The 24,052-nt window shown below is 57.7% G+C and overlaps 1 protein-coding gene across 2 annotated transcripts in view; it reads left to right on the top strand.

Moving 5' to 3' along the window:
- The first annotated feature begins 651 nt into the window (after positions 1–651).
- The window catches only part of FGF18 (fibroblast growth factor 18), a 35,478-nt gene continuing 12,077 nt past the window's right edge, over positions 652–24,052 (top strand). The window contains exons 1-3 of one of the 2 annotated variants that reach the window (XM_003134056.6): positions 652–1,702; positions 1,871–1,907; positions 16,702–16,882. In XM_003134056.6, the coding sequence (XP_003134104.1) occupies positions 1,671–1,702; positions 1,871–1,907; positions 16,702–16,882 (250 nt within the window). In that variant the 5' untranslated portion in view covers positions 652–1,670. The remainder of the gene's footprint in view (positions 1,703–1,870; positions 1,908–16,701; positions 16,883–24,052) is intronic. The other variant, XM_013990660.3, reaches the window with a different exon arrangement.

The raw sequence follows: 24,052 nt of genomic DNA, 5'->3' as shown, positions 1-24,052 counted from the left end.
TTCCCTTAGTATCAATCAGGCCAAGCAGAGCCTGGCTGCCTGGAGCTATAGACGGTGTGAAGCAGTTGCCTGAGACAAGAACACCCAAATTTTGAGGTTGGTGGGAAGGACAGGAGTCATGCCTCTGAAGAGATAGAGGCGGTTAGGCGAGATGTCCTCAGAAGGGACCTGATTAAGAGTCAAAACGATCAGTATACAAGGAGTAACGAATCTCAGTCTGGAGGCCAGAAGAGGGCCTGCAGTGGTCGCTGACCAGAGTCCTGCTGGCTCCTCCCGGGCCTGCACAGCCCGACTGGGCTGGGCTGCAGCGAAACTTCAGGACCGCTAGGTGGCAGCCGTGCGTTTCCAAAGCTGTCTCGCCTACTGGAGAGCCCAGCTGGGATCCGACCCGGGAGCTCAAGGTGGGGGGGGGGGGGAGATGCGTAACAGACGCCCTGGAGACCCTCTCCCCCTCAACGGCAGGGACAGAGACTGGAAGAGGGCTCACTTGGGTTGGCCAGCCGCCCGAGAGGGTGTCTGGGACACACCACGATCCTGCGTGGACTCAAAGGGCGGGTAAAAGAGACCCCCCCTTAAACGGAGCCGCCCCGAGGGCTGGGCCTGACCCGCCCCCTCCCGGCTCCCCACTCAAGCGCTGGTTGGTGTGAGTGAGTGCGACTAGCGAATGTGGGCGCATGAAGACGTTCCGCACCTAACTGCGTTCTTGGGGACCGCTGCCTGTCCAATTCCGGCAGCGTTGCTCCGTGGCGCGGGTCATTGCGCCCAGACACAGAATTCCGACGGCTTCCAGCGCTCACCAGCTCCAGCCTCGCGGGCTCTGCCCCTTCGGAGCTGCTGGTCCCGTCGCCGAGAGTCTGAGCGCCTCCCTCCAACCCAGGGCCGCCAGGAGAAGGAGGAGGCGGCAGAGGAGAGGCCGCGGCAGGCAGGCAAGCAGGCAGAGCCGCCTTTGATGTGGGCGCGGCGCACCCAGGCGAGCTGAGCGCCCGTCCGGCCGCGCCCCGAGGGGGGAGCCCCCGGGCCCCGCATCCTCATTGTGCCGGCTCGGGCCCGGGCCCGCCCCCGGCCCCCCGCCCCCTCGCCGCCCGCGCGTAGAAAACGCCCCGGCCGCCGCCAGTGGTGGGAGGCGGCGATGCGCACGGCCGGAGAGACTCGGAGGAGGAGACATGAGCCGGCGGGCGCCCAGACGGAGCGGCCGTGACGCGTTCGTGCTGCAGCCGCGCGCCCCGGCCCCAGAACGCTGACCCCTGGCCCCGCGCAGTCCCGCGCCCCATCCGGAGAGCACGCCCCAGCTTCCAGCCCCGCCGTGCATGCTGCCCCCGGAGTGAGCCTGTCAGCCAGCCTCCCGCGGACGCCCGGACGGACGGCCAGCCGGCAGTGAGCAAGCTTCTTCGCACCGGCCGGTGCCTCCTGCACAGCGGCGGCCGCCCCGCAGCCCCCGCGCCAGCCCGGAGGGCGCAGCGCTCGGGAGGAGCCGCGCGGGGCGCTGATGCCGCAGGGCGCGCCGCGGAGCGCCCCGGAGCAGCAGAGTCTGCAGCAGCAGCAGCCGGCGAGGAGGGAGCAGCAGCAGCGGCGGCGGCGGCGGCGGAGGCGGCGGAGGCGCCCGGTCCCGGCCGCGCGAAGCGGACATGTGCAGGCTGGGCTAGGAGCCGCCGCCTCCCTCCCTCCCAGCGATGTATTCAGCGCCCTCCGCCTGCACTTGCCTGTAAGCGCCCGCTCGCGGGGCTGCCCACCCTGCCTGGCAGTCTGTCGGTGTGCCTGTGGTTCTGTCTGCCTGCCCAGCCGTTTCTCCGACTTTCCGACTGCATATCTGTCTGTACCTAGGTCCCCCTCCTTCCAGTCTCACTGACGGCCTCTCCATCTCTCTCCGCAGGTGTTTACACTTCCTGCTGTTGTGCTTCCAGGTACAGGTACGTGGGCTCCTGACTCTGACCTCTCCCCCACCCCCGCAACTGCCTCGCGGTACGTGTCGACCCCCCTCCTCCGGGCCGCGCCCCCTCCCTGCGCCCCACCCCTCCTGGGCGCCGAGCCCAGTGCACCTGTTCCCAGGGCGCGGAAGGGCGGCTCCGCACGCGCCCAGCGCAGGAGGGGGGACCGGCCAAGGGCAAGGGGCTCTGCTGTGGGACTCAGGCTGGCGCGGGCTGGCGGGGCTACGGCTGGGAGGAGATCCCCGGAGCCGGCGGGCTCAGACGCTGCAATGTGCCCGGTTCTAGGCCCCCCGGCTCGCAGCGGGTGAGGAGTTAGGACGTAGGGATTTTCTCTGCCAACCGTCCCTTAACATCTCCGCTCGCTCTTCTAAACAAAAAGGCTCCTTTCAGACGAGTGGATTTGAAGTCCAGGGAGAAAGCTTCAGTTGTAAATTACTCTGTGGTTTCAAAGGCGTTTGCAGCATTGAGAGGCAGAGGGAGAGAGAGAGAGAGACAGAGAGACAGAGAGAGAGACAGAGACAGAGAGAAAGGGAAAGAGACAGAAAGAGGAGAGGCTCGGGTGAGAGGAGCAGAGCAGGGTGCCTGGGCCGAGGGACCACTGCCTGCGAGGCGGCTCCGGAACGGCCGCGCTCCGCACACCCTTGCCCAAGGTGGGGCAGCCCTCAGCTGGTTCCTCGCCTCACTCCCCGCTTGCTCGCTCTCCTGAATCAGAAGAGGGCTTGGCGCTCGGCCTGGAAAGCACTTGCTAAAATCTGATCTGTTACTTCAGCAGCTTTCAGACTCGGGAAGGTCTTGGCACGAAGACAGTTGGAACACTTGGGCTTCCAAAGCCCTGGAAATGAAGGAAACGCGTTGGGGTGGGGGGAAGAGAAGAGGGGCTGAGGGAGCGACTTCAGCCCCGATTAGAACCAGACCAGGCTGCCTCAGTTTGGGGGGGATGGGGGGTGCAAAGGGAAAGGGAATAGGAAGTGCCAGCTGCCCTAGCCCCCCATCCACTTAGAGCTCTGTGGGAGGGGCCCTAGGAGGAGCTGGACTGGGGCCAAAAGAGATTATCTGCCCCTTCCCCCTCTGGGTTGAAGGCAGGTGTCCTCACAGGGTTAGAGAGGATGCTTAGGCTTTAGCTTTCTGCATTTGGGAGGTGCCCAGGGAGAGCACAGAGCAGGAAAAATGTGATTCTCCTAGGTGTGCGTGTTGAGTGCTGTTGAGACTCTGCGGTCTCTTAGAGCCGGTGGTGGTGGTGGCGGCGGCGGATCTGCTTATCTCCCCTCCCGCTGCTGCCCAACAGGATGGGCACTGAGCTAGTCGGGGCTGGGGGCTGGACAGACGGATGAGTTCTTTCCCTCTTTTGGCCAGGCTGGGGTCCCCAGTGACTCTTTGAATCAATACCACTGGAGTCAGTAACTTAAGACTGGCTGTTTGCCAAAGCAGATGTGACCCTGTATGTGGCGGGGGCGGGGTGGGGAATGGCTGGTGTCAGAGAGGCCAGTGCCAGGCATGGTTTGCAGCTGAGTCCCCAAGCAGAGAGCAGACCCCAGGGTCACTCCGGGGCACTGTGTTTGTCCCACCAGGGTGAGAGCTCTTTTTCTGTGTGCTGAGCCTCAGGGTGGGGACGATGAAATGGGCATGAAGTAGAGCCTTGGCTTTGGACCTTGTTGCCTGCTGCCTCTTGGTCCTTGAAGTGGGGCCCTGGAGGGCTGCTGTGTGGTCTTTGTGTTCTCTGGGGGAATGCGAGGGAGGACTTTGCATCCCACCTCCCCGTTCTGGCCAGAGCTAGAGCCAGCCTCTCGGGGAGAGAGCTGGGTGGTCTCCGTCTGGGTGAGGGGGTCCATCTGGCTTAGGTCTTCCAGCAGGTGAAGGAAGGCTCCTCTCCCCTTCTCCTACCCCCCTCTTCCTTTGCAGCCTTTCCCCTTCCAAACTGCCTTCGGACTGACCAATGTTTTTAACTCAAGGTCTTTGCACCCTTCAAATATCTAAGGATGGGATGCTGGGGGGAGGGGTGGTTCCTGAGACACTTGAGGGCAAAATGGTGCCCAAATGTACTGCGGCGGGGAAAGGGTTTCTAGGCTCCCCATAGAGTTTTGAAAGCACCTGTGATTGCTGAAAGATAAAGCAGCGCTACCCTAAGGGTTATAGGCAACATTGGCACCATCAAGTCCCCCTTCATACTCTAGGGACAAGGTGGAGTGGTCATTGGAGGCGAGGATGAGGGGGTGGGACCCCCGTGTGTGTGCTAGTTGCAGGAGGTCCCACCCCGGGGTCTGCTTTCCACTGTGGTGTTGGACCGATACTGGGAGAGCAGCTACTTCCTTTAAGGGTGCGTTTGGAGGGTGGCAGTGAGAGCGCCTGTGGTGATCAGGGCCCGGGGGGGGGGTGCTCTCTGCCCCATGGGGGGAGCTCAGGGCTTTGGCATCCTGAGGGCTGGGCCTGAACCCCAGCCTCATCTTTTCCTATCAGTAGACCTAGCTTCCTCATTTGTGACAGGGGTGGCCCTGAGGCGGAAATGGTCCATGATAGGTGTGGAAGAGGTTTCTCGAATTCTCAGCCCCCTGGGAGGGCGCCTTGCTGTGCTGGGAACTCTGTACACCTGTGCCCTTCCTTCCCCCACCTCCATGTTTTGGGAAACTGGTCCAGTCCTCGCAACAAAGTTTCTGGGCTCCTCCCCTCTTCCCATCCATCCCCAGCCACCAAGCCCTGAACGGGCCCCCTGGCCCCAGCCACATTTCCCTGAGCACAGTCAATGCCAGACACAGCCCTCCCACCCCCATGTGGCGAGCCCCGCCCTTTTGCATCCGCAACCCCCTGGGAGTGGGAAGCTGGGAATTTAATAAAATCCCTTCTCCACACGACTTGGGACACCGTGGATATCTCAAATCGGAAGAATTTTAAAAATTTCCAAGGGGAGCAACCGGCGTGACCAGTAAATTGCTTTTCTGCACTTGGCTGAGCGCTGACAATGACACCGGGCTGGGCCTTTCACACAGCTCACCCGGCACCTGCCTGACATTGTTCCTGCCGCCAGGCTCGGCTAGGTCCTGGCCTTCCCCAGACAGGCCGGGCGTGAGGCAGGCCAGGGCAGGGGGGCTTCCACCGGCCCCTTGTCCATCCCTCCCACAGCGCTGCTTCCTCCCTCCCTGCGAGCCTTGTTCAAGTTTGGAAGTTTCCTTCCACACCCCCCTTGCCTGACCCCCCACACCTGGGCTCTTCAGGTTTAAAGCCTTCCTTCAGGCTGGCCAGGATGGGAAGCTAGAGACAGAGTCCTTTGGGACTTGAGGAGGACAGAAAGCGGTTCTCTTGGCTCTTTTCATTTCTTTTCTTTCCTTTTTTTTTTCTTTAGGGCTGCAAGTGTGGCATATGGAAGTTCCCAGGCTAGGGGTCGAATCGGAGTTACAGCTGCCGACCTACACCACAGCTCACGGCAACGCCGGATCCTTAACCCACTGAGCGAGGCCAGGAATTGAACCTGCGTCCTCATGGATACTAGTCAGGTTCTTTTCCACTGAGCCGCAAGGGGAACTCTGGCTTGTTTAATTTCTTAAAGCAGCGACTCATCCATCCATCTGTCCAGTCAGGTATTCAGTCAACAGATACTTGCTGGGGGCCTACTTCTTGCTGGCCCTTGAATAAGACTAGTCTATTCCCGGCCTCAAGGAGCTGCCAGTCTAGAGAGGGAGAGTTCTAGATAAACAGGGGTTCTTCAGTCCCCTCTCCCCACACTGCGGGGTGTCCAGAAGCAGGGAGCATCCTTCTGACAGAGGAGGAAACCAAGGCTGGGGAGACGGGACCTTTTATTTGGAGAAAAAGTGCTGCTTATAAGAAGTTCACAATGGCTCTTGCGTCTGGAGGCTGATGGCTCTTTTTCTACCATTCTGCAAGGGAGACTGCAGGGGGAGGGGATAAGAGTCCCGATTCACAGGTGGAGAAACTGAGGCACAGAGTGGAGAAGGGATTTGTTCTAGGCCATGGGTAAAGACTCAAGACTCTGAAATCGAGATCTTTTATTCCTCCCACGCCAGGCAGACTTTTTCAGAAATACTGAAATTATTCAGAAAGAATGCTGAGGAGAAGCCTCAAGAGCCAGGCTTTGGGTCCTTGGTGAGAGATCCAGTGGGATCCTCATGATAGGCCCGTGTGGTAGGGGATGCTCAGAGGCCAGGTGGGCGTCTCTGTGGTTGAGGGCTCTGACTTGGTGTCTGCAGGCCCTAATCTGCCTGGAATATTCTGGTCTGAAAGGGTTTCGGAGCCAGAGGTGGGTGTTTTGGGTGGGTGGGGGCCTGGGGGATCCAGCGCTCTTCTCCCAGCTTCTTTCTCAGCATGGGGGGAGGGAGGAGGGGAGTGTCACCCGCGTCCCACAAGTGTCACCTGTTCTGAGACCAAGAGGTGGACTTTGAAAATGTCTTGCAGTCAGCCTGGCCAGTGTCCTGCAGGCTCTGGGCAGTGTGTCAGGGCCATGGCGCTGCCTCTTCCCTGCCCTGGGCAGCCATGAGGGCACAGTGGGCCCCCAAAGGGAAATGGAAGGGGACAGGGAGGACACTCCTTTTGATTCTGACTTTGACCTACAGCAGGGAAGTTGTTGGCATGGGAAATTAGGGTGCAGATGGGTCATGCTCACAACTATACTGGAAGCTACCGCCAGGTATTACTGTCTCATTGTGTGACTGACACGTTCTCACAGCATCTGGGTGGTGCCTCACAACCGGCCTGGAATTAGGGAATTCTACAGGAGGAAGAAAGTAAGGTTCAGAGGCATGAAATAATCTGCCTTTGGTCACACAGCGAGAGAGAGACAGAGTGGGTTTCCACTCTAAGGGGCCTAACCTGGGACCCAGGCTCATTAAAGGCTCTAGAGTCTGCTGGCCTAGTTCAAATAGTCACTCTGTCTTGTCTTGGCTGTGTGACCGTAGACAAGTTACTTGACCTCTCTGGGTCTCAACTTCTGCATGTATAAAATGGGAAGAAAACAACCAACGAAACAGTCCCTACTTCCCAAGGGCATGGAGCAGGGGAGGGCGCAGCGCCCAGTCGTTCGAAGTCTTGTCTGCATTTCAAGACCTAGTCCCTGTGCCTCTTGCTCTGGGAGGGCCTGCCCTGCCCCCCGTCAGCGGGATAAGCTCCCCTTGCCCATGACACTGCCACCTCCTGGTGACTGAGGAGAGGAGAGGTGTTGATTATTTCCTTTCCAAGGGCAAGGGTTGTCTGATGAGCATCTGTGTGCCCCAGATTTGGGGCTGGGTTGGGTTTGCCCCCGATTCCCAAGGATCCATGGCTGAGCACTTAGGAAAGGGCAATGCCAAGGGCCCTGCCAGCGTGGCCCAGGCTGGAGGAGAGCCACTGGGCCTCGGAAAGGGCTGAGGCCTGCTGTTGGCACCTTGGGTCTGAGTATGGGGATTAGTTCTGAAGCATCAGTGGGTAAGTGGGTCCCTCAGGCTTTAGACAGGCTTGCCGGTTGTGGCGGGGAGAAGCTTTGAGTTTTCTTTGCTCTGACATCTAAATGGAAAAGGGCCTCAGGCACATTTAAAATGATGCTGTGCCAAGGATGGGGCCAAAGACAAGCCTCCCACGGGCCACAGAGCAGACTCTCGGGATGCCTGGGTTGGAGTCCTGGCTGTCACTGGCTCATTGTATGACCACCCTCTCTGTGCTTTGATTTATCCACCTGGGTATCTTTGAGGTGAACGAGGTGGCCTCTGTGGTGCTTGAATGTGGGGACTTTGGCATAGGAGAGGCCTTGGTTTGAATTTTGTCTTTGCTGCTGTGCAGCTGTTCAACAAATTCCTTCCTTCTTTTCTTTTCTTTTTTTTTTTTTTTTTTTGTCATTTCCAGGCCGTACCCATGGCATATGGAAGTTCTCAGGCTAGGGGTCAAATCAGAGCTATAGCTGCTGGCCTACACCACAGCCACAGCAACGCCAGATCTGAGCCATGTCTGTGACCTACACCACAACTCATAGCAATGCCGGATCCTTAACCCACTGAGTGAGGCCAGGGATCGAACCTGCAACCTCACGGATACTAGTTGGGTTCATTACTGCTGAGCCTCGACGGGAACTCCCCAGCAAATTTCTTAAACTTCTACCCTATGCACCTCAGTTTTCCCCACCTGTACAATAGGGTAATGAGAGGTACCTACTTCTTAGGGGTTATGGTGAAGACTAAATAGGATCGTGCACACAGAGTAGACCTCCCTGTGGCCAACCCTCTGTAAATAATTGAGTAATTGCTCAATCAATGATATGCTGTGTGTGTGTGTGTGTGTGTGTGTAAGATGCTACAGGGTGCTGAAGAAAGCTAGGAAGGACACACTCCTTGCATTAATGGCATCAGGCCCCCTCTAGCCTGAGCATAGGCCTTGGGTTTTGGTCTGGATTTAATCCTCACTGCACCACTCACAGGCTGTGTGGCTTTGGGAAAGATCCGTAACCTCTCTGAGCCTCTACCTCCTCATCAGTTGAGAAATAGGAATAGTAATACCACTCCTTGGGCCTGTTGGGAGGTGTAATTGAAGCCATGTCTTGGACCTGGTATGCAGTAGGTACTCAATCATGGTGCTGCTCCTCATGAGCAGTCAGCAAACATTTGTGGGGTGCCTCCTGCCTGGCTGGCCCTGGACTGGGTTTTGGATGGGATGAAAACACATCTTAGGCTTCAGCGTTTTCCCCAGTGTTCCCTGTGAAGAGCTGGCCGGTGCTTTGGGCAGCTTTATTTACCACTCTCCCCATCCCCATCATGGAACCCCTTAGCATGTTAATCAGTGCCCTGTGACACAGTGTGTTCTCTGCTGGGGCTCCCAGGGATGTATAGGAGCTCAGGCTCTAGACCCAACCCACCTGGGTCGTACCCCACCTCGGCCACTTGGTCGCTGCATGACCGAGTGAATTCTCTTTGCTTCTCTGAGGCTCATCTTTAAGGTGGGCATCAGGATGAAATTACCCTCTTGGGATTGCTGGAGAGGTGAGTTCTGGTCACTGGTGGAAGCGCTTGGCCCTGCGCCCGGATAATTGTAAGTGCTTGGTAAATGGGAGCTGCAGTGACGCCTTTGACTCTGCTGTGCCTAGAGGCCTGCTTGTCTGCCAGCTCCTGGTTCCTGGAAGTCAAGGGAGGTCTGGCCCATCCTGAGGGCCCTGTGGCACCTGGCACAGACCTGGCCTGCAGCATGAATATTGGGCCAGTGAGTGGAGGGGTGAGGAGCAGCTTCTCTGGGGGCTGGGCACCTGGATTGAGCCCCCAGCCCCACCCCCAGTATGAGGCACAGGGCACGCAGGACCTGTCCCAGCCCCCAGGGACTCGAGAGAAATCCGAAGGATCTGTGCAGGGGGACAGAGGCTCAAAGATGCAGCGGGTAGTGTGATAAAGGGTCCTGAAGCCAGACTCAGGGCAAGGATGAGGATCTGGCCAGGGAAGGTACCCCATTTGGATCTCGAAATAGGAGCAGCAAGCTGGGTAACGACTGTGAGCCTGTGTGTGTGTGTGTGTGTGTATGTGTGTGTGTGTGTGTGTGTGTGTGTAAAAGCCCTTGCAGGCACATGGACCATTTCTACATGGAGCAGCCCAAGGGGCTCAGGGACTCCAAGCCCGTTGGGGTGGCTGACACAAGTTCAGGAATGGAGGTGATGCAAGAGGCCACGGTGGGCATTGAACGCTGGAATAAAGGGCTTGTCTATTACCTCTTTAGCAGGCATGGACCACGCCTCACATGGGCTTCAAGTCAGAGGGACTGGAAAGAAGGAGGAAGGGAGGAAAGAAGGGAGCGTGGGTCTTCAGGGGTCCTTCCCCCTCCTTCAGACTGGCTCCAGGGTTGCCTGGCCACAGCACCCATATTGACAATCTGTACAGAGAAGGCTGATGTATGGGGAGAAGGCGCTCCCGGTCAGCGCCTTGGGTGGGCAGTGCCCCTCCCGTGCGGATGGCTCAGCCCTGCCAGTCAATACGTCGATAGCCCCCGGAGCTTAATGGACAGGCGGGGGGGGGGGGGCAGGGCCCTTTGGAGCCTCACTCTGTCCTGGCTGGGTGGGGAGTGGGGAGCGTGGCAAAGAGAGAGGAGCGGTCTGGGGCTGAGAGGTGGGTGGGGGCATCTGTCTGCGGGAGCCAGGCTCGGATTCGGGGCTGGGCCCAGCCTTCCTCCTCCCGTTTCTGTCCAGGAGTGTCAGCGACAGGAAGCTGAGAGCCAGAGATGGGTCCACTTCTTGGCTCCATGAGTTTCTGTACCCCTCGGGCAAATCCCTTGGCCTCTCTGTGTCCCCCTTCATCATGGGGACAGTAGCCGTCCTGACCTGCGAGGCGTGAGGAGACAGCGCCTGGAAAGTGCTTAGCTCGGGCCCTGGCATCGAGCAAGTGCCCTCGAGCGGGGAGCCAGCATTAGTTTCGCTCTCAGCGACAGTAATCACGCACCAGCACTGTGGCTGGTATCCACTCCTGGGCCCGAGTCCAGGCCTGCTCTCGAGGAAGAGGTTGGAAGCTGCGTTTCAGGGGGGAGGGGGCCTGACTCTCTAAGGGACCACTCCTGGAGCAGGGTGCCGGTCTCAGGTTCGAATCCAGAGTTTGGAGAAGCCCCGAAAGGCCTGGGCAGGGCTGTCCCCCGAGGCTGCTGCTGGGGGAGGAGGCAGGCGGTGGTGGAATGTGGCCCGAAGTCTGTGGGCTGCCCTCTCCTGGGACCACGGAGACCCTCCCTTTCTGGGCAGGCGGCCTGGAGACAGCGGCACAGATTGTATGAGGCTTCGAGGATGGGGACCCGGGCGGGAGGGGGCAGTGTAACCCCATATCCTCCTCTCTGGGGTTCGGGGTGAGCTCAAGGCCTTCCGTCGTTTTCTGTTGAATCCTCCACCACGGTCCCTGCCCCATGTCTGGCTTGTGGCAGGGGGCAGTGGCTCTCCTGAATGGGTGAAAGGAGATGGGTGACAGAGAGAAGGGAGGCTGAAGCAGGCCAGGGGGAAGCGTGGGGAGCGTGGGTTCTAGGCTGAGCTGAATCGAATCTCAATTCTTTTTCGAACCCATTCTATGCCTTCTGGACGAGCAGTGTAACCTCTCTGAGCCTTAGATTCCTCATCTGTAACATGGGGATAAGAGTCACACCAACCCATAGGGCTGCTCTGGCGATGACCTAAGATAAATGCCCACAGTGGCTCTCAGCACAGAGGACGTGCCTCGTAAGTAGTGGCTGTTTAGAAAACAAAACAAAAGAAAAAGAAAAAAAAATAAGATACTATTGTTATGAATGTTTATCTGAGATAAACAGTTGTGAACCGTTTTATTCTGCTGGTGAGAAAACTGAAGGTTAAAGAAATCTAATAAGTTGGGGAGTTCCCGTTGTGGCTCAGTGATAATGACCAGATTAGTATCCATGAGGATGCGGGTTCAATCCCTGGCCTCACTCAGTGGATTAAGGATCCAGTGTTGCCATGAGCTGTGGTGGAGGTCGCAGGTATGGCTCAGATCCAGCATTGCTGTGGCTGTGCCATAGGCTGGCAGCTATAGCTCTGATTCAACCCCTAGCCTGGGGACTTCCATCATGCCTCAGGTGTGACCCTAATATTAAAAAAAAAAAAAAAAAAAAACCAATAAGAAATGTATTTTTTTAAAAAAGACATCTCATAAGTTGGTGATTTAGCATGGAGCCAGGTTACCCCTGAGGTCAATGAGCGCGAGTTATCTTGTTGTTTTCTGTACATTTTATGTATGTGTATTTTGGCTGCACCACAGCATTGGGAAGTTTCTGGGCCAGGGATCAAACCCACACCACAGCAGTGACAATGCCGAGTCCTTAACCACTAGGCCACCAGGGAACTCCTAGTTATCTTGTTGAATGGATGTGATGAGGGCGTGCTGATATAACGTGTGTATATAGATGATGTGTGATGTGGCAGGTGTTGTGGGGAGGTGGGCCCCGGAAGAAATACGAGCCCCCCCCCAAACATGCCTTCAGAGCCGTGAGTGGGTCAGCGAGGCTGAAACCTTTATTAAAGGGAACAATGGTGGCTATTGGAGGCCCCATTGGGAGGGGGGACCTGGGTTGATGTCTTGAAGCCAGCCCTGGGTGGGGAGAGCTCACCCAGGCTCTTTCCACCCCACGGTAGGTTCTGCACAAGGTGACTGAAAGAGAAGGCCTGGAAGGTAGGCAGGGCTGGATGGGAAGAGACCACGTGTGGTCTCTGTGCTGTAGGTGGAGGGGAGCCCAGCAGATTTTGGAGCAGGAAGCCCCCTCACCTCATGCGCTAGAGAGCTGCACTGACGAGGCCAAGACTGCAGGTGGAGGACGGCGGACGGTGGGAGTGGGAGGGTCTGTCTCACGGAGAACCACATCCAGCATCCCTGCTAGGGTCTGGGAGGCAGACCTAGAGGGGACAGTTGGGTGTATTGAGCCCTTGGTGCCTCGGTGCAGTTCCTGGATCAAGGAGTGAATGTTTCTACCTGAGTCCCAACCCCCAGGGAAGGGAGGGGGCCACCTGGGGGAGAACTGGGGTTTCAGTCAGACTGCAGGGGGACCCCACTATAGGCCACCCTGCTGTGGGAAAAGCTCCCTCTACCCAGAAGATAACCCCTGAGTATGGGGTCGGGGGAGGAGAGACTTTTGTAAGGGACCTTGCTCTGCCCCAGGAGACACCGGTCTGCTGGCCCTGCTCACCTTTCAAGAGCTGCAGCATTTGCATTTCTGTCACCTTGCAGCTTTTCTGCACCCCTGGTGATGATGCATCTGGACACGTGTTAGCCAGGTGGAGAGCTGCCCTGACTGTTCTAGGAAGGCCTGGAAGACAGGCTCCCTCTTGGGCAGCGAGGCCAACTGACCTGCTCCCCAGCTAGTGGGAAAGAAGGAGGGAGAGCATGCTCCTGAGTGGCCTTTGCATGAGCTCTGCAGGCAGGACCCTGGAGCTCTCTGGCCCCGGGCAGGTGCCTCAGAGGTCCAGTTTGTGGCATGGATTCTAACTGGTGCCTACCTCTAGGGGTGGTCAAGGGAATTTGACCAGGTATTATGTCTTGAGAGTGTCTCAGAGTGCCTGGAACAGAGGAAAGCTTAGCAATTGATAAGCTTTAAAAACCCTCTGTCGGGAGTTCCTGTTGTGGCACAGCAGAAACGAATCCGACTAGGAACCATGAGGTTGCGGGTTTGATCCCTGGCCTCGCTCAGTGGGTCAAGGATCTGGTGTTGCCATGAGCTGTAGTATAGGTTGCAGACACGGCTCAGATCCTGCATTGCTGCGGTGTAGGCCAGCAGCTGCAGCTCTGACTCAACCCCCAGCCTGGGAACCTCTATATGCCACAGGTGCTGCCCTAAAATAGCAAAAAGAACCCCCCAAAAACCAAAACACAAAAAAGCAATCCTCTGTTGGGCACTCTGCTTGTCTGCGTGGTAAGGTGATAAATGGTGAGGCTGATTTTGGCTGCCTGGTTTTCCCCATCATAGCCATAGTTATCCAGCCAACATGTGCTGGGTGCCTCCTGGTGGAAGAGCTGGAGATTCAGGGATGAACCAGACGAAATGGACTCTGGGGACAGTAAGCCATGACAGTGGTGTCCAGAGGCTGTAACCGAGCCTGAGGCTGGAGGGCAGGAGGCACTTCCAGAGGAGGTACCTGAGGACCGGTGTCAGCCAGGCAGAGGGGGCCAGGTGCCTTTGGCGGAGGACCCGGCATGTGCAAAGGCCTGGAGCACCCCTGTCCCCGCCCCCCCAACACACACACACACACACACACACACACACACACACACACACACACACACACGGAGGTCTTGCCCAGGAAGCCCAGGGGTCTCCCTGCCTTTTCAAAAGGACAGACTCTGTTTCCATGTCAGAGGCCACCTCTGCTGCCTCCTTGGGGATTGATGCGGCCACAGAGTGTGGCTTAGATGGTGGAAGCTGGGCAAGATGGATTGTTCCCCCACATCCCGGGGAAGGGCCACTGGATAGCCCCTGCTGACCCTGGGTCACCCGTGCTGCCTCTGTCCAGTGGGCCAGGGAGAAAATCGTTAATGGGAGGCCGGCTTCTGGGCCAGGGCTGCTCCCCTCGGGGGCCTGGGGTGAGGAGATTGGTTTGACCTCTGGTCGATAAGGTCTCCTGTGAGCAGGAGGAGATCCGGAGGACAGGGAGGAGGGCTGGAGGCCTGCCCTTGGGGGAGGGGACAGGGCCGGACCACCTTGGGAAGCCATTCCAGAAAGATCGCGAGCCATGGGGTGGGATGGGGGGCATCTTTAGGACACCTGCCTGCCAGGTGTGGGCCTCGAGGGGCCCTGCGGCTCTACGGTCCCTCAGCCTCAGGATGTGAAATGAGGCCGGTCCCGGGGTCAGTTTGGGTCGTGAACAGGCTGGCCATTGCCGGGAATGGAAGTGAAGAGTATACATACTTGGTGGGCCAGCGGCCAGGCCCGGAGCCACCAGGCTGTGCAGCTCAGAGCAACCTACTTAACATTTCTGAGCCTCAGTTTCTATATCTGTTAAATGGGGGCAAAAAACACTCCTGTGTCCTAGGGTTGTTGAGACGATCAAAAGCACTAACATCCTCCCAGACTGTAATCTGAGCAGCAGAAGGGCCTCATCTCTAAGGACGGGCGCGTGTGGGAGCGTCTGTATCCTCTCAGTAGTTATTTCTACCGGGCAACTGTTCTAAGACTTTGTATGTTTAATCTCCGCAGCAACCCACGCGGCGGGTGCCATTGTCACCACTCTCCTTTTGTAGGGGAGGAAACCGAGGCACAGAGAGGTCGTAACTTGCCCAGGACCCCTTCGCTAGGGAGTGGCTCGCCCTGGGTTTCGAACCTGGGTCCGGCTCCTGATCGCACTGGTGGGGCAGGTGCGGCCCAGTGAGGTGGGGCTGAAGGCAAGCACTTTGGGGCCACAAGGCCTGGGGCGGACTCTATCATTGCCTGCTCTGTGGCCTTGTGGGTTCCGCTGCGGAGCCTCAGTTTCCTCATCTGGGCTGTGGGAGGATGCTTCTACTCTGAGGATGCTAGCAAAGGTTAAATGATGTGGTCCAGCTGAGGTGCCTGTGGGGAGGGGTAGGAGGACATGGGCAGGTCACCCAGGGCTGGGGTGGGAGGACACAGAAGCCTGGCCTGGGCATGGGGTGTAGTGATGAGGAAAGCACAGTCCTTGCCCTGGGGAGCTCACAGCTGAGGGGTGAGACAGCGCTCAGGCTCCCCTGATTCCAAGAGCTCCCCAGTGGCCTGAGTGGCATCACGATCTGATGGGAATGGGGTCTTGCAAGCCTAGAGCAACCCAAGAACGCTGTCTAGACTTGAAGGATTATTCAGCTTTCTGGCTAAGATGGCCTGGGACAGGCGAGCAATGAGCAGGGCAGAGGAAGACCTAACTTAATGCTAGATGGGATAAGAGGAGTTCAGATCTTCTCAGAGTTCACTTGTTCATCCCTCTATTGACAAATGTTTGCATTTCTACTGTGCTGTGTGCTGGGGATATAGCAGCACACAAGTGGCGGGGCAGGGGGTGGGCAAACAAAATCAGATAAATCGATGTTATGTCAGGTTGATCGATGCTAAAAAGCAAAGCATAGTTGAGAGCTGGAGAGTGACAGAGGTGACAGAGGTGGGGCTGCCTCAGAAAAGTGGTCAAGGAAGTCCTGCCTCAGGATGTGACATTTGAACAGAGACCTGAATGAACCAGAGGAACCAGAAAGCAAAAAATCTGGGAAAGAACTAGGAAGTAGAGGAAAGAGCAAGTGCAAAGGCCCTGGGGCATGTGTGCCTTTTGTGTTTGGAATGCTCAGAGGCCCAATAGGGCAGCCGGTGTAACTGGTGGGGCGAGAGGAATGGTAGGAAAAACGTTGGGAGCTCACCTTGCAGGCCCTTGAGGCCTTGGTGGGGACTTTTATCTAAACATGATGGGAAGTCCTAGAGAGTTTGGAGGGGGAGGATTACATAAGGTGACTGGCTTTGGTGGAAGATGGATGGCAAGGGGGAAAGAGGAGAAGCAGGAGGCAGGTGAGGACGCAGGTGCAAGTTGTCCAGGTGAGGGGCCGTTTCGGGGAAGGGAGCTTGGAGAGATACATGCTGGTATAGCCAGCAGTGGCTTCCTGGCAAGTGTGGTCAGGCATGAGCTCAACCTCTAGGGATAAAGGGAATTTCAACGTGAGCTGCCCAGCAAAGTCTTCTCCATGAGGGCCTGAAGATGTGGGCAAATGCTTGGTGGTGGTGGGGAGTCTGAGGACTCTTGGGGTACGGAGAGGAGACACCCCACCCCCAGCATGAGCTCTTGGGGGAGAAGTGACAGTGGGCTCTGGGGCATTTGTTCCCAAAACGGAAGTTGCCAGGCCTACCTCCTCCCACCCAGGACCTAAACAGCCATTATAGGCCCTCTGTCCTCCCTCTCCCATCTCCATACTGACTTTGGTACCTTTCTTCCCATGTGCTCACTTCATCCTCACAGCCACCCTGGGTTGTGGTCAGGGCAGGGGCTCTGCCCCACTGTTTCACTGGGGAAGAATCTGAGGCAGAACAGACCGTGTGCCCAAGGTCCCGTGGAAGTCCTCTGCGCCATATTTCTTGCTTTCATTTGGGGTCATGCTGGAAAGATAGCAACCTTTGTCAGCAAATAGACCTTGAACCTGAATCTTAGCTTTGCCACTTCCTGGCTGAGCCACCTTGGGCAGGTGCCTCACCTCTCTGAGCTCCAGTTGCCTCATCTGTGACATAGGCGAGGTAAGCGGGCACGTGCCAATGCCTGGCCCAGAGCTGGCACAGGAGGAGGCCCTGGCTCTTTGCTGTGAATGGGGTTCCTGCGCACAGCGACGCTCGACTTCCAGGGTGGCTCACTGTCACCCCTTTCCCTGCTCAGGTGCTGGCAGCCGAGGAGAACGTGGACTTCCGCATCCACGTGGAGAACCAGACGCGGGCTCGGGACGATGTGAGCCGTAAGCAGCTGCGGCTGTACCAGCTCTACAGCCGGACCAGCGGGAAGCACATCCAGGTCCTGGGCCGCAGGATCAGTGCCCGCGGCGAGGACGGGGACAAGTATGGTAGGTGCCAGCCCCTCCTTCCCCCCCTCCTCACCCCTTGCACTGTGAACCCACTCTGGCCTCTGAGACCTCCAGTTCAAATCCCAGCTCTGCCACGTCCTGGTGCTGAGCCTTTCTGGGTCTCGGTTTCCTCATCTGTAAAATGGGGATGCAGTCGTGCAGCCCTGAGAGCCTTGTTAGGAGAGTAATAACGGAAGACACCCTCTTGCTGGTAAATGCCCCATTAAGGCCAGTCGTCCTGGGTATCAGTGGCTTGCCTGATGGCCTAAAAAGGTTGCTGCTCCCGGTGGCATTGCTCACCTGCCCCAGGTTCAGATACTCAGAGAGGGAGGAACTCTGGGGACTGCTTTTTGGATGCTGCTGTTGGTGGTGGAAATCCGCCTGGTGTGAGTGTGTGCACATATGTACATATGTGTGAGCTGTGTGCGTATGTGCTCGGGGGGGGCTTGAGCTTGTGCACCTGTGGGGCATGAGCACTCACAGCACTTTGGGCCATGGGGTCTCCTTGACCCGCCCTTGACCCCGGAACTGCCCAGCTTTCCTCTGGGGTGTTTAGGAACCATCACCTGCCCCAAGCTTCCTCTGCAAGGGGTCTGGGAGATGTGCGACCCTGACTCCCTTCCCTCCCCAAGCCCCCCACCCACAGAGACCCTCAGCAGTGGGGGAAGCAAGCAGGACTCCTCCTTCCTAGAGCTTGGAGGGTGGATTTGGGGCCAGACCCTGAGCAAATACTGACCGTGTCTCTACTACTTCCTGGCCTCCCAGACCCAAGCTCTGGGAGGTGTCTCAGGCCCCAGCCTGAGCTGGGGGGAGCTGGGGCTGTGGGTGGCAGGCTGAGGCCAGGGTCCTCTGTGTGTGAGTGTGTGTGTGTGTGTGTGTGTGTGTGTGTGTGTGTGGCTGAGCCTGCCAGCCTGGGCTTTGCCGAGATGGTGCCCCGCCTGCCCGCCAGCCCCTGCCCATTGCCGTCAAGACATGACAACAAGACAAATACTTTCTGGGACCTTTTATCTTGGACACCATTTATTTTCCCTCAGCCCCGGGGCAGGACTGACCTCATGGTAGGGCCCAAGTGTGGCAGCTGCACTGCCACTGGGGGCTGGGCCAGGCCGGGCAGGGCTGGGCCACGCCGGGCTCCCGCTTCTCCAGGCCAGCTGCCTCCCCTTCTCCTCCTGCCCCGTGTCTCTTTCCGGCCTCCGTTCCCCTCCCTCCCTCTGCCCCCTTCTTCTTTTCTGGCTTTACTGGCATTTCTCTCTTTGAGTCGTTCTCCCCTCCTGGTTCTTTCTGCCCATCTCCCAGTCTCCCCCCTCGCCATGATCTGTCTCTCTCCCTGCCTCCCTCCCTCTGACCACGGCTTTCCATCCCTCCCCCCACCCCACCTCTCCCAGGCCCTCTGCTGGCCGCCTCTCTGGGGCCTCGTCTCTCTGGGCCCCCCTCCGCGGGCGCCTGGCTGTGCGGGGCAGATCCAGGTGCGGGTTTTCCCTGGGATCTGCTGTCCAGTTGCTGCCAGGGAAGGGGCAGCTGGCTGGCTGGGGCGGGAGGGAGGTGCCCGCCTGGGGAGTCCCGGGAGCTCTCGCTGGCCCCTCCGGGCTGGGAGAGTACAGGGGGGTCAGGCTCTGGTCTGGACCATCTGTCCAGGCTCTGAGATAGGAGTCAGGAGTTTGGGAGGGAGAAGGGGCCAGAAATGGCTGGCCCCCCGCTCCAGAAACCACTTGCCGCCTCGTTCCCTCTGCGCAAGCTGGAGAGTCAGGGGAGCTCACCTGCCGTGACCTTGTCTTCTCTGGGCCTCCCTCTCCCTTCTGACATCACATGGGCGAGGCTAGAGCAGTGGCTCTTACACATCAGCGTGCCTCCGAATCCGAATCACGGAGGGAGCTCGTTAAAATGCTGATGCTGCTTTGGAGGCTCTGGGGTGGGGCCCGAGCTCTGCATTTCTAACGAGCGCCTTGGGGCTTCGGGCCACCACCCTTGGAGCGGCCACGGCCTTGCCCATCTTGGCTTCTCCTCCAGCTCCACAAACTCTCAATCGAATGATTCTCTGTCGAGGCATATGTTTATCACTCCTCCAACCCCCTGACACCCAGTGCAGCAAGGGGACCTAGCTGGCCGAGGAGGCTGCTCCCTTTAAATGTCGCATTAGAAACGCAGATGAGGCGAAGGGACCCCATCTGTGAGCCCTGGTAGAGGAAGTGAGACAATGGAGCCAATTGAGGCTTCCAATCTAGATAATCAATACAAATATTATTGGGAGGGTGATTTATGGGGCCAAGGCAGCCAGGAGGATGGGGCTGCGTTAGAGGGCGGCCCTGCCTATGGGGGAGGGGAGGCTAGGGGTCCTTAGTCAGGCCAGGGGGCCCAGGATGGTCCAGGAACCCACGGCCTCCTTCCCAGAGCTCTGTCCAGCTGAAAGCAGGGAGTAATCTGAGACCCGCATTCATACACAGTGAGAATGCCGTCTGGGAATTTCAGCAAACATCAGGTCTAAACCATCCCAGTAAATGCTTGCAGTCTGGAATCCCCACAGACCCTTGGAATCTCAGATGTGAGTCTGTAGGACCTGCAGAATCTCAGATTCGATGGCCTCCTGAGGCACTAGCCTCCACGGGCAGGGGCAAGACCCAGGCCCACCTTTGTCCGGGGGCCCTGCCCAGGAGCTCTCGGTCGGCTTTACAGTGGCAAGCAGTCTTTTGTGAAATCTGCATCGATGTAGCCAGGCTTCTAGACCAGGCTCTTCTCCAAGAGGGTCTCCCCATGGCTCCTGAAGCTTTCCCAGAGCACTTGGAGGGCCCTGAGGGTGGCTATTTCACATATGAGGGACTTTCTTAGCTTTGGCTTGGAGAGAGAGGTATGGTAGCCAGGGGGCTCGAGGTTTAGGTAGTAAGTCCCCCTGGCTATGCGGGGACACGGGGTGGGGGGGGGGAGGCCCCCTGCCCATCTGGGATTATTACATCGCCCCTCCCTTTCCTGCCCTTGGTCCTTCCTGGTCCCTGCTGTCTCGCAGGTAGGTGCTACCTTGATGAAACCGCCCTGGACCAGCAGGCAGGATCCCTAGCTTCAGTGGCAGCTCTGCCATGGAGCAGCTCTCAGTGCCTGGGACGGGCATGTCTGGCTCTGGGCTCAGTTTCTTCACTTGCCAGAGGAGGAGGAGAAGGCTCTACTCCACCTGCCTCCAGCTGGGATGTGGGGGCATCAGCACCCCCTGGCTGCAGGAAGCAGGGCTGCTGGGTGATGAGACTTGAGTCTTAGCAGAGGAGAGGTCACCCGGGCCAGCCTTCAGGGAGGGATGGGGGCCCCCCGCATAGGGGATGGTGCTGTGGGGGCCCTTTGGCTTTTATAAGTCTTGTGATTGGCTGTTCCTGCCTGCTTTCATTTCAAGAAAGGACTTCTCTACTTGATAAGAACAAAAACCCCGAACACCCAAGGTTTTGCAGTAGGCCAGCCTCCAAGACTGACAGTGGTCAGACAGGCCTGAGCAGACCCCTGGAGGTGCTACGACAGCCAGGGAGGTGGTCTCTGGCGAGGCTGAGCCTGTGGCCTCTGGAATCAGAAGGGATTTGAAGCTCGGCTCCATCACTTACGAGCTGGAGACCTTAGCTGTGAGTTAGCCTTTCTAATCCTGGTTACTCTTTTCCAAATCGGGGTATTTGAGATGAGAGGCTACCTTATGCTCAAAGATGATATATGATTACTAGAGCAAGACCATTCATAATAACACCTGGACTCATTGCTGTTATACGGGGACTGGGAGATCCGTCGTGGGCTCAGATCAGGGTGCCCCTCACGGGAACGGGTCCCTGGAGCTTCCAGAGGGATGCTGCCTCTCTCTCATCAGTGGGGCCTGGCGTGCTGCAGGGAGAAGAGGCTCCTTTAGCATAATTCCACGCAGCAGGGTTGTCTGGCCGCGCTCTGGCTGCCGTCTCAGGCTGGATGTGGAAGAGTGTTTGGATCCTTCTGTTGGGTGTGATCTGGTCTCTCAGGTCACACAGGGGTCCCTCTCTCACTTGGTGATACAGCGTTGAGGGAGACACACCTGGTCCCAGTCCTCAGGAGCTCCCAGGCCAGAACCCTTGCTCTTTCCTAGGGGCTGACTCTCCATTAAGAAGAGCCTGGGCCCCTCACTCTCTGGGTCCCCTCAGGCCCTTCCTGTCCCTCCCTGCACCTGGGTTTCCTCACGTTGTTGGGGAGGCAGGGGGCGAGGCATAGAGCTGGTACCCCTGGGATTCCTCCAGCTTGGCCCTGGCTTAGTCTGTGATTCCTGCTGTGTCGCCGTTGCTCGCTCAGGGTCACGGGGTGCCAGCCTGCCTCCGGCATGGGCTGTGCCCCACGAGGCACCCTTCCTGAGCCCACCCTGGCTCACCCTTGCCCCTCTGAGAACACGAGCTCCTTGAAAGCAATAAACATTTTGCAGACAGAACACTGTAAACCAACTGCAATGGAAAAAGTAAAAATCATTAAAAAAAAAAAAAGCTTTTTGCCTAGTACATGGTCGGTCTGTCAGAAAGCAGGTCCTCCTTAAAAGTTACTAGATGGGAGTTCCTGCTGTGGTGCATTGGGATCGGGGCATCTCTGGAGCACTGGGACACAAGTTTGATCCCTGGCCCGGCATGGCTTGGCACCGCGCGGGTTAAGGATCCCTCGTTGCTGCAAGCATAGGTTGCCGCTGCAGCTGCATCTGATCCTTAGCTCAGGAACTCCATATGCCGTGGGGCGCCCACAAAATTTTAAAAAAGGTTACTAGGCGAATGAGTAAACGTAATTATGGGGCAACGCACAGCACAGTCAGAGGCTGACTTGCGTGTCTCGCCCAGGAAGTTATGTGGGGTCTTTCAGAGCTTTTGCTGAGCTGGTGATGGAAGTGGGAGGGGGCCCTCTAGTCTCCTTTGCCTCATCCTGGTACCTGCTGTAGGGCCGTGCTTCAGCAAGGGGCCAGGTCCTTAGGGCTGCTTGGTGTGGCTGAGGCAATATACACCCCTGCCCCAGCCCCCCAACTTTCTCTCTGAGTCTGATGCTCCATGCAGCAGTCCAGAATGTGTCAGTCAAAGGCTCTCATCTCATTCAGAATGAAATCCAAGTCCTGGCATGCCCTGGCTCCTGACTAGCCCTCTAACTCTGGATTCCACTGCCCTCCTCCTCGCCTGCTCTGCTGCAGCCCCATCCAGCATCCTGCCCCTTGAACATGACTCGCCAGGCCTCTCCCCAGCCAAGGGCCTTTGCTCCAACCTCAGGCCAGAGTGCCCTTGCCTTTCTCCCGGACGTCCTCAGCCTTTTGCTCCCTCCCTTCACTCAGACTACTGTTCAGTTGACCCCTTACCAGAGAAATCCTCTCTCTGTCCTCTCTTCCTAGCCCTTCTTGCTACCTGCCATTCCATTGTGTATTGGTTACTTGCTCTCTGCATTTCCCGCTAGAGTGCCACCTCTAAAGCTAGGCGGCTTCTGTCTCCCCATGCGCAGAGCCAGCCACAAAGCAGTGCTCAATATATGCCTGAGCTGGTGAATTCGTGGGTGACCCATGAGTGCCGCTGGGAGTGTGGACGGCCCCCTGCCCCCTGCCCTGGGCACAGAGCTCAGCACACAGTAGGTGGTTGGGGAATCCGTGCTCCCTCCCACCTCCTCTCCCGTCCTCCCTCCCACCTCCTCTCCCGTCCTCCCTTCCCGCCAGCCTTGCATCACGCAAAGGTGTGCGGTGAGCCACAGAGCCCGAGGGCTTCTCCCGGCTGGGAAGGGGCATTCAGATCTCCATCTCAACCCCTTGCCCTCTGAGCACCTGCCCCATGACTTCTGTCCCCAGTGAGGAGTGGCCACCCACCCCTGCTGACTCTGCAGCTCAAATGGCCACATGAGGGCTCCAGCTAGGATTAAATATAGCTCCTGATCAATCCTATCGATTCTTTCCCTCTTTCTTTCCAGCAAGCCCACGTGGCCTGCCAACCTCCTTGGGGGACGTTAGGAGAAAGGGAACCATGAGCACCTTTGGAGAAAGGCCACAGGGGCGGAGGTGTGTGTGTGTGTGTGTGTGTGAACAGCAATGTTGAAACATCTCCAGAAAGGATCCTTCCCCCCGCCCCCACTTCTCTCCTCTCCCCTCGACCTGGTCCCCCTTCAGAGGGGAGGAAGGGAGCACTGATTCCGTCTGACCTTCCTGTGCCTTTTGTAGCAAGGACGTTTCCTTGCTGGAGGATGATGCCTGGAAAGTGGCCAGCAGCCCTGTCAGCATCTGAACTGTAGCGGCCAGCCGCTGCTGGCCACCCTGTGCTTGGCCTGGGTGCGGGCCGGCTCTGAACAGCATCTCACTGGCTCCCGGCTCCTCGCTGCTCTCTCAGGTCTTGGGGGCTTTACCCCGAGGCTTGGGGGAAAAAGAAACTGATTCTCCAGCTGAGTTTCTTCTAGTTGCCTTTCTCTGGGTCCTGTCTCCTGTGTTCCTCTTTGTATGTGTCTCTCGGGGTCTCTGCCGCTCTGTATTTCCCCGCTGTTTCCTACCCTTCAAACCCAAAGTGTTCAAGGCGAGGCCCTGGATTGCGTGCAGGGAAGCACGGCTAGAGAATCCTACCGCAATCGGCCAGTCAATCCAGCAAAGTCAGTTCTCCTTCCTCTGCCATCGCCGGCCTGCCTGTTCCGCTCTGCCTACTTCTGTCTGAATCTCTCTATCTCAGACTAGCTCCGGCGTTACTCTGCCTGTGTTCCGACTCCTGGTCCTCCTGTGTGATGCTGGATTGTAACTTAACTGCTCAGTTTCTTCATCTATAAAATGGGCGTGAGAGTTCCTACCTCATAGGGTTGTTGGGGCATTTCATGTTCAGGCTCTAAGCACAGGGTCTGACGAATGGTAGATGCTCAAATAAGAATTAGCAGTTATTTTGTTCATTGTCATTGTTACTCTGGGCATTTAAGAGAAATCTGGGGTGGGGCGGGAAAGACAGTGTGGGTTTTTCTAGAGAGCCTTTCTTTCCAGCTCCTTTGCTTTCTCCTTCCTCTTCTCCCTTGTCTGCTTCCCTCTCCGATGCTGGAGAAGGGACTGGGCCCTTCGAGTTCCCAGCACCCAGCCATGGGCAGGCGCTGGGCTCCTGCTCCGTGGCCCCTGGTGGGCCTGGCCCTGTGGCCTTTCCCTTCGGGGAACTGAGCTGTGGGGGCCCCCCCATCCTGTCCTTGCTTGTCTATCTGGTGCATGCAGCCTTT

The sequence above is a fragment of the Sus scrofa genome, chromosome 16, assembly GCF_054392235.1.
Source record: "Sus scrofa isolate SSC_HxYL_T2T_F1_AM1 chromosome 16, Sscrofa_HxYL_maternal_Yorkshire_Landrace_v2.0, whole genome shotgun sequence".
Classification (NCBI taxonomy): domain Eukaryota; kingdom Metazoa; phylum Chordata; class Mammalia; order Artiodactyla; family Suidae; genus Sus; species Sus scrofa.
The sequence above is the reverse complement of the archived record's forward strand: the minus strand, read 5'-3'. Positions and strand labels throughout refer to the sequence as shown.